The sequence below is a fragment of the Podarcis melisellensis genome (genome assembly GCF_964234715.1).
Source record: "Podarcis melisellensis genome assembly, chromosome: 5".
NCBI classification, from domain to species: domain Eukaryota; kingdom Metazoa; phylum Chordata; class Lepidosauria; order Squamata; family Lacertidae; genus Podarcis; species Podarcis melisellensis.
Genome location: NC_138537.1, coordinates 71207172 through 71217050, shown reverse-complemented (window position 1 = coordinate 71217050; position 9879 = coordinate 71207172). Strand labels below are relative to the sequence as shown.

The 9879-nt window shown below is 37.6% G+C and overlaps 1 protein-coding gene across 1 annotated transcript; it reads right to left on the bottom strand.

The window, feature by feature from the left end:
- Nucleotides 1-242: 242 nt before the first annotated feature.
- DNAJC12 (DnaJ heat shock protein family (Hsp40) member C12) lies at nt 243-6934 on the bottom strand. Its single transcript, XM_081912018.1, has 5 exons — nt 6684-6934; nt 4784-4862; nt 2265-2404; nt 1866-2064; nt 243-818 (listed from the first exon to the last, which is right to left on the bottom strand). Exons 1-5 carry the CDS (start codon nt 6759-6761, stop codon nt 724-726), a joined length of 591 nt encoding a protein of 196 aa, XP_081768144.1. The 5' UTR covers nt 6762-6934; the 3' UTR covers nt 243-723.
- Nucleotides 6935-9879: the final 2945 nt, after the last annotated feature.

Sequence of the window (9879 nt, the reverse complement as noted above, 5' to 3'; positions counted from 1 at the left end):
TTCCTGCATTGCAGAGGGTTGGACTAGATGACCCTTGAGCTCCCTTGCAACTCTACAATTCTATTATTCTATGTTAGGTTATCCAAATTAACATGTAGTTTGTCCCTCAGACGATAGGACAACAAGAACTAAATATGAGTAGATGCTGTTTTTTATGTGGGGGATAAAGACTCAAAGGGTTATATCCCAGGAAAGGTGGGTTTTGAAATGACACTGAGTGGTAGCATGAGAAAGTTAATCGGGAGACAGAGGGAACCAGGTATCAGTGGCTGGTAGCAAGAGAAAATAGGAAGAATACAGGATACCTTTGGTTGGCTGAGTGTGGTAGAGTTAAAGGGCTAAAGGCTGTTTGAAGGAATATAGCAGGAAATAAGGGCAGAAAGATATAAGGGATCAAGGATGTTGAATAACATGTGCTTTTCCCAACTGTTCAATAATGATAGGAAACAACTCACATATACATTAAGTATGAATGGAAAAAGCAGTTAACTGTATTCACATATTACTTATGCTAATAGGAAAGTACCTGCCAACATTAAAAAAAAAAAAACAAGCAAACTATACATGGTATTTTGCATGGGAAATTGTGGCATCAATAGTACAAAACTACCTAGTTAAATAATATTCAAAGACACTCCTTTATGAACATATGCAAAATACTGAAATGGTGAACACGGTGTTCAACATATATTTGGTCTTCTGCATGGTATTTGGTCTTCTGCTTCATATTTCATAGTTTCTAAACTTCCGCAAAAGTTCAGATGGGGTGTCACCAGACCAACGAAAGCGCAAATGCCAACAATTTGGATCGGAAAATCCTGTAAGGGGGTGGGGAAAATTGAGTGAGAGAGAGAGAGAGAAGAATCAGCTAGTAGAGAGGAAATGGTACTTTGGGTTTATAAAGTAAAACTCCTTCAATACAAAAACCACCAACTCCTTGCTTATCCATTCATCTACAGTTTTTGGCCTTTCCCAAATGAAGCTTAGATAACTTGGTGGAGGGTGCATTCAAGCTGTGCACACAACTAAACCTAGTCCTGGGTTGGCTCAGTACCATGCACACACACAATAATAATAAGAAACCAACATCACAATGTATCCCAAAGGGCACCTGCATGGTAAAGCCACTTTGAGGTTTAAGGAGCGATGCATGCCAAATTGTTGGGTTTCTTTGTCCATACATATATTTTGGGCCAGTAAATCAGCAGCACTGGCTCCCACTCTCCCTAGGATTAGTATCCCCAATCTTTATGGTGCTTTGTCTCTCCCACCAGCTGTCCTTCAGAGATAAAGCTTCGTGGAAGTTTCCTGCCCTTCCTATTCTGCACTAGTTAATCCATGCATGCACATCACTTGATTTTTCAGCATTTGTTACTGTACTGTTAACAAAAGCTATTCTGCTCTTCTTCAAAATCATTTGAAAATCCCATCTGAATGTGTGGCCTGCTACACCGTGTTTCAGATGATAGGGAAGCTCCAACTGTGATGTTTGACATGCAATCTCACACACCATGTTAGCACTGGATCCTGCAGTCTTCAAGGGACACTTCATGCACATGTGAACTAGCCCGAGCTGAAACATGAGAAGTATGAAGCGCAGCGCTCAGAAAGACATATGCAGCATGATGCCCTCTATGGACTACACCATCTGAACACCCTACAATTTATTGGGTGTGCTATGTAGCTGTGCACAGGTGCCATGCAGCTTGCAGGGGTCAAGTACACCGAGGAGTATACCTGATATTCATGCAAACCCACATGAGGACAAACTCCAAAAGAAGGCTGCATATTTCACTTATCTGGTGCCAGCCCCAATTATCAGGATTTTTTTCCTGTGTCTAGCACTGGTACCGCAAACTATTTACCTGGGGAATCAGGGCTCTTTGGTGACAGCAGCTTCCCAGTAGTGGGGTCAAAGTCTTCTAGCCCCTTTTGGTCATCCAACAGTTCATGATTGTTGTTTTCAGATTTCTGGGGAAAGTTTTCAGCCATCTTATCATTAAGATTTAAATCGGGAGCTTCCAGCATTGGCTCTTTTTTGCCTCTGACAGCCCAGTGCATTGACTAGACAAAAAACAAACAAATCAGTGGCATTTGTGAGTTGTAACACAGCTACACATGCTTGCTCAAGGATGAATGGTATCCTCACCGATTCCCATTCCCCTTGCTGAACAATGCTAGCTAGCAGAGAACTTCCCCACCCACAGAATGGCCTCTTTTTTTTCTATTCCCCAAGAATTATAGATGCATAAACCAAAACTAACAGTTTTGACCGAGTTGCTCAGAGCCTCCCACTGCTGGAACGGGATGGTAATCTTGCTTCTCCGCCAGTAATCATAGCGAGATCGGCTCTCTTCATTGGTGAGGATTTCTTTAGCTTGCTGTAGCTTCTGAAAATTCTCCACTACAAATCAGAGACAGAAGAAACTTTTATGAAAATTTTACTGAAATGCATGTGTTGCTTTTTCTGCTTTTAATTATTTTATGTGTAAATGACCTTCAGCCAGTGATTTAGAAGGCAATAAATAAAATAATTGCAATAATAATAACAATAATCCTTTGTTGGATATCACTCAGTGTGAAAGATATATCCACTGTCAATATTTTGCAGAAGGGATTCAAGTGCATTATAAAAATGTAGGTTTGTACTGTACAGTTAAAAATTATTAAAGCATGCTGTCTCCTTAGCATGACAAATTGACTTATTCTTTTTTTTAAAAAATCAGACTTATTGCAGTTTGGGAAGTGACAGGAGACATATATTGAAAGGTGTGGAATGATGATAGGAAAGTGTTCAAACACCCCACAGCAAATCAGAACAAATGCTCAATAAATATAGTCTAACACTCCACAAAAGGATTGTGCAAGCAAATCAGGATGAATATCCAATAAATAGGTCACCTGGAGGAGCCTTTAGTTTGATTTTGAAGATTTCAAATGCAATCACGATGACTAAAAAAGAATTAGTCATCAAAAGCAACCAGGTATATACAAGTGAAACAGAACAGATAGTTCCAAGAGCATCATGGGAGCAGTGATATGCACATATTAGGTCTACTACAAAACAAAAGCTTCCCGATCGTATTAGGGTGATCTCATTTTTTCCAGTGGATATAAAAGTTTCCATACTATACTAGAAACGCAAGTCCGCATCCTTAGTAACCATCTGTGTAAAGGTTATGGAGATTTATATTTTATCTATGAGTCACCTTTCTATTATATGATCGTTATTATTATATTCATTTATGCCAGGTTACTATACTAGATAGATCTTTTGAAAGGCACTGAATTAAAATGCTAACAGGGACTGGCAAACACAAACAAAACGTCATACAGTTTAGTTTTCCAGTTATGTTTCTCCCCCACCCGATTGGCAAGCTGATAATTCTTCTACAGGAAGCAATTTAGATAAAAGGGACAAGGCAGTTAGTATTTTAACATCTAGTCATGACGTAAATCATATGAAAAATAAATATACATTCACTAGACCTATAAACATTATTTTTTTTGTATGTGGAAAACATACTACTCCTCATTCTTATTTGCATAATATACAATTTTGTCATTTGCCCCTGATTTTTTAAGTACACATTACATGGAAATGTGTGTTAGCAGTGACCCAACACCATTTTAGAAAGCAAAAATAGCTTTGGTAAGAGATTTTGAGTGATTAAGTGGGAAGGCAGGTACTCTACCTTATTTTTACTCCAAAATGTCCCTTCTGGCAACATTTCCTCCATGAGGTTCAAAATATGTTTCACTTGGGGACAATTTGGTGTGGATAAACAGTGGGCATGAAAGGGGTTAACCACATTTAACACAAACACAATCCCATTACCCCCTTTCCACATCTTAGTTATTCCCAAATTATTACTCTGCAAGGTCCAGAAACAATGTACTGCCAAATATAATTTTAATATTTAAAACAAAGGGTTATATCCAATTAAGTCCTACTGAGCTTAGACCCCTTGGAATTAATGAATCTAAATGAGCCACATCTACAACTTCAATGGGTCTACTATGTGTAGGACTAACATTGGATAAAACCCAAAATGTGTAAAAAAATATTGAAATGCAAATAAATCTATACAGTATTAAACACCCTGAATTTGCATAGCCTCTTATAACTATTTCTTGTTCAAAAAATAAGTGTACATGTTAACAGGGTTGCAACTTCATAAAGCCCCATCTGTTTGCTTAATGCTTTTCTTTAGATGTAAATCATTTGGAGAAAGAAAGCTGGACCGTAATTTGTTTCAAAAAAGGGAAGTGAAGATTTGATTTTGTAAGCCATCCTATTAAACCTACGTTGCCAAACAACTGCACTAAAGAATAGAGTAGCTATGATTTTCCTCCAGAATCAATGTTTGTATAAGCATTAGGGCAATATAGTTCAACTTGCTGCTGAAAAGGAAGTGTGCCACACAAATAAAAATAAAACAAAGTGTGCTGCATATATATAAATAGGGCAAAGTATTAGGCAGGAAATTGAGGATACTTGTGCCTTCTTCTATCGTAGCCAGTGCCAGCAAGTGACAAGGCTGCGCATTTGCTAGGGCCCAGATACTTGTAGAGTCTGAGGGTGAACTTCCATAGCAGGCTGACCAGTCTCACCTTTCAGAAGATGGCAGGAAAGGGAGCATGTTTTGGAATTTTTGATTTACACTCCAATCCTTTGTCAGGGTTAGGGGGTGCTTGGCCAATGGCTCTCAAAATCCTGAATCCACTGTTCTGTGTAACGTCACCCGTTTCATTTTGAGAGAGAAAAGGAAAAACGACATACCAGCTTGAGGGTTTCCAGGATGCTTGTCAGGATGACATTCGAGGGCTCGAACCTTAAATTCTGAAAGAATTTGTTCAACCTAGACAAACAGTTGAAGAATGGATGGAATTTGTTTTCTTGCAAAAAATATACCTATGGAACTTTCATATATGACTTCTTTCTTACACAAGTATGTATGTGGCACCATGTGTAAAACTCATGGATTTGTATTATCCATTTTACTGAATGTAAGATTTACTAAACTGGCAATTGGTATTCACAGTGAAACAGCCACTTACACCAACTTTACCTGATACAGGCAGCAGTGCATATGGGAATATATTTATTTTCCCTTACAAATACCTACGTCAAGCAACTCTTCTTTTGCTATAGGTTGACACTAGAGCCTCAGTACACAGCAAAACAGTCTATGCATGTGTTCATGCACCATTTATTCCACAGAAGATCCATGGAAGTCAAGGTCAGATTTCCTTGGAAATAGTCTCCACCAATGTTGGGATATATGGGAGCAGTCCACTATATGTGTAAATATGGTAAATTAATCCCAAAGCTGCTTGAGTGCAAAACATTTTCCATATATCTAGATTTCTTTAATTCTAAAACATACATAGGTTCTGTTGAAAATGGCAGACTCACACAATACCATGGCTGTCAGCAATCTCTTGTGTCTACTGCTCATGGTTTGTAATGTGAAACATCTCTGTCTCCCTAACATAAATCACTTTTGTGCAGTGGATCAGCTTTCAAAGCCAGCAGACAGCTTTTTCATAAAATGTTATTTCTGTTTACTTCACTTAGGATGCTACCCACTTGTTGTGGTTCAAAATGACTATCCCATTGACACAGCTTTTCATTAAAAAATCAACCACGCTGACTTTTCACGCAGGCAAAATCTAGTGCCCATTGCTGGAAGCCATCTCAGCAAACCTTTAGTGGGTGGGCAGAAGGCAGATCTGAATCTACTGGTAGATCTCTTGGTGTTTTGTAGATCAGAAAGGATTCGCAACTCTCAACTTGTTTCACAATAGCAGCAAGAAAATTATCTCCCCTCTTCCTTCTTCAACTACTGAGGTGAAGAACGTTTGTGGTAACTGAGAGTGGATTTTTGCCTGAAACAGTTCCGTTCCTCTCTGGTACGCAAAGCAAATTTCTGGGCTCAGCATTCTTTTAGTCTGTGCTTTTTTCACCTCACTTTGCTTGGTGGATCTCTAAGTTCTAGTAAAATGCAAGTGAAATCCACAAGCCCCAAATGTGCACACTCACAGTAAGTTTTTATTTACTGTGAGAAGGGATATTATCTTTTCAAAGTTCGCAAGGATTTCAGTGAAATCCACTAAATACCAGATTGCTGTTTCCTTACGTCAACATAGATCTTTTTAAACAGAACAACTGTAACTACATTCTGTGCCACTGTAACCTCAAACATAATCTACTGAGGCTTTGCATATTAACTGGACTATTTAAGTTAACACAGGACAACTAGAGAATGCAGAGAATTCCTTAGGTGTAAACCAATTAAAAGGTTTTACTTTTGAACAAATATGTTTAAGATTGTGCCATGAATAGCTTTCTGGAAGCCTCCAATAATTACTTTCAGAACTGCTTCATATTTACATTACACAATTGTAATGAAAAAATTCAAACTATTCTATTGAAACAAAGCTGTGTGAACAGTTAATTGTGTTCAACAGCTTAATATTGCATAGGTCAAAAAAACTGAACTGGGGAGAAAAACAGATCAACTGCTAAAAATATGTACACAAAGCATAGGGAAGTTATGGAAGAATAGAAACAGCACATATACACCAAATCAAACCAATTGACAAAGAAATAACATTTTTAAAAAAAATTGTAATGAACTAAGGAGGGAAATAGTAAAATCATAATTAACTAGTCTTACTGTAGACAATTCATCACAGCCTAGCAAGCTGTAAAAATCTTCCATGTCCTCCAGTCTGCAGTTCAAAATTGCATCCATCTGCTTCAATCTGGCAAGCACTTTCCCACTTTCTGAAAACAGAGACACAAAAAGCTTAAAGGCGTCTTTTAACCAGTTCAAAGCTACTTAAAGTGATTAAAGAAAAACCGATAGGTGCAGTGATGCTGAAGCTTCTCTACAGATGATTTTATACACTGAGATGTCACCCTAGACTCTGTAAGCACACCCTCGAATGAGCCTGCTCTTATTGGTGGAAGCGAATTCTGATCACAGTTTACAATTGCAAAGCTCTCTGGGATTTGTAGTTTACAGAGTGAGGGGGGGACCCAGCTTTATGATTCATGTTTCCACCTGTAAAGAGCTTAGCTTTTTAATGGTTGTTTTGAAACAGTTAAAATTGTTTTTAGTTTAATATTTTGGCCACGGGTATGTGCTTAATTTGGGGATTGTTGTTTGTTTTATATTTTTTTGCTGCTGATTTGTTAGCCACCTTGAGTTTCTTTGGAAAACTAGGCATGATAGCAATTTTTAAAATAAATGAAGAGGGAAATTTCAGAGCATAATTATTATTATTTTTGCCATAGTCTTAGCTTTGGAAATTAACAGCTTTGATATAAACTGTAATTCCTGATTCAATTTAATTTGATATGGTATTGTTGCGATTTGTTCACATTTATTTGTTTTAATATGTATTATAACAGTTATTTAATGGAGCTACAAAGTATGTTCCTTCTCACTTGTGAGAATAAGAAAATCAAATCCAGACAATTTAGAACTATATATTTTAAAAGAATGTATAAAGGGCACATAATGCAATTTAAAAGATGATGCAACAAATAACAACGAGGAACAAGTGCCAACATCTAAATGGATTCTTGCCATTAGTTTGCCTATGTAGTTGCAAAACACTGTGTACAAGTCTGTTTGCCCAATCTTTTTACAACTGAGAGTACTAGCATGACGTGCAGGATGATGAAATCTAATATTTGAAGTTCTGACAGATGTGGGTATTATGTTTCCCCCAGCTTCATTATTTTTTTTTTTTAAACCTCCTGTGCTTAAAGTTCTGGTTTACAGAGTAACATCCACAAATACAGTAATAAGGAACAGATCAACCTAACCTCAGTCTAGTTTGCAGTGGGCAAGGTAACATCCCTGAATGGACTGGATTTCTGTATTGATTTGAAAGAAGAATTAGAAGGTGGAGTTTACTCTTGCTGAAAGCCATACACTGCAATTAATAGCTGTCATTAATATCTATTATTAATATCACCAGTTATAACATAATAGGACCAGTTCAGCTGGCTTGTTGGAAAATGCTTCATTGATTTAGTTCATCATGTACCAAAATAACTGTCCCACAGTTAATCACAAGGCCTTGGGCAAATATTTGTGTACTGAACCCTATATACAGAAAAACAGTATACAGGTGTCTCATACTGGTCACCAGCTATAGTGTGGAGCAGAACAGGATGGAGTCCCTACCATTCAAAAGCACCACATTTACAACAGAGGAAACCCTTCAAATTCTTGAAGAGGACAAAGTTGCAGTTCTTCCCACAGGGCATAACCAACCTATGCAATTTGCTACCACAAGGTATTGCTACCAGTTTGGATGGCTTTAAAACTGGATTATACAAATTGATGGAAGATATAGCTACTCGTCATGATGGCTGTGTGCTGTCTCCAGTGTCAGGGAAATAATGTCTATGAATACCAGGAAGAGCTTTTGGCATCTGTTTGGTCTCTGTGGGAACAGAATACTGCTTCCCACCTCTTTTTCCAGAGGACTAGATGGCACTAAGGTTCCTCTCCAGCCTTTTCATTCCATGACCCACAATGAGTCCCATTGAAACAGTTATTAGTTCTCTGTTTTCTTTTCAAAGTTTTTAAAAATATGTTAATGAATACTATTTATTGAGGATCTTAGGTGCCTTGCGCAGTGCGATCCTTCACATATTTACTAGGAGTAAGGTCACATCCCCCAGTAAGAATACCATCTGAACCATGCATGTTTATTTCAAAGTCTCATTGCATTCAGTGGAGCTCACTCTTACGCAAGTATGTTCAGGATTGCAACATTAGTCACTGAACCATTGTAACACTTGCAAATTTCAGTCATAAAAAAAGAAACATAGTTTTGCTCTTTATAAAAAGTACATGCAATATTGAAACAATTGGTATTCCTGTGAAAAGAATTGCAGCATAATTGTTTACATTGTGCCTAGAAATGATTTAGCTTATTTGAATGTTAGCCTTCAAGAATGGAAACAAATAAAGACCAACCAACCCCCCCCAAACCAACACCTTTTTCTGAATGCAATTCTAAACTAACCAAGAAGAAAAGGGAGGGGAGAGAATGAGGTATATCTAAGCATGGGGATGAGTGAACAGGTAGAAATTGAGAAGCAAGTTACAGAGCAATATAAATTATAGAAAGTAATGCAAGTTACAACAATTTAGGTTACTACTGGCAAACTCTGTTCAGGGTGAATTCAGAGGAATTTGCCTTATGACACCCTTTGGGACAGGTTTTTATCCTGTCATGCTCCTGCCCCACTCCCAGAACATCCCTTTTGGGGAACTTGCACTCCACACTGGCTGTGCTGGGGTGAAGTACTTGCGCCAGCATATCACCAGCTCAGCCATGGCTGAGCCAAGAGACTCCAAGGCCCACCAAATCCGAATTCTCTTACCCTGACGGATCTTGGGTTAGGATTATGCTGAAATTCTGATTATTTATTTTTTTTTTAATATAATTTTTATTAAGTTTATAATATACAAAATTCAAATTCCAAATACATGTTTCCATAAATCTAGTGGACTCCCCCCCTCTTCCGGACTCTGCATTCTCTGTAAAACCAAAACCTCAGCAATTTGTTGACTTATTTTAAACATAATATATATCTTCCATTTTATCGTGTTATCTGGTCTCTAGACATTTCAATCCGAACCCATTAATTTTTAGTTTCAACACAATAAAATTATTTCATTACACCACTTCTGTCTTGTTGTGCCTTATTTACCAATTCAAAGATTTACCGATACTGAAGCTATAATTTCCTAGAAAGAAGCATTTTTTAGCATTCATACAATTTATAATGCTTTTTCAAATAGTCCTTAAATTTTTCCCAAACTTCCTCCGTTTCTTCTTCTC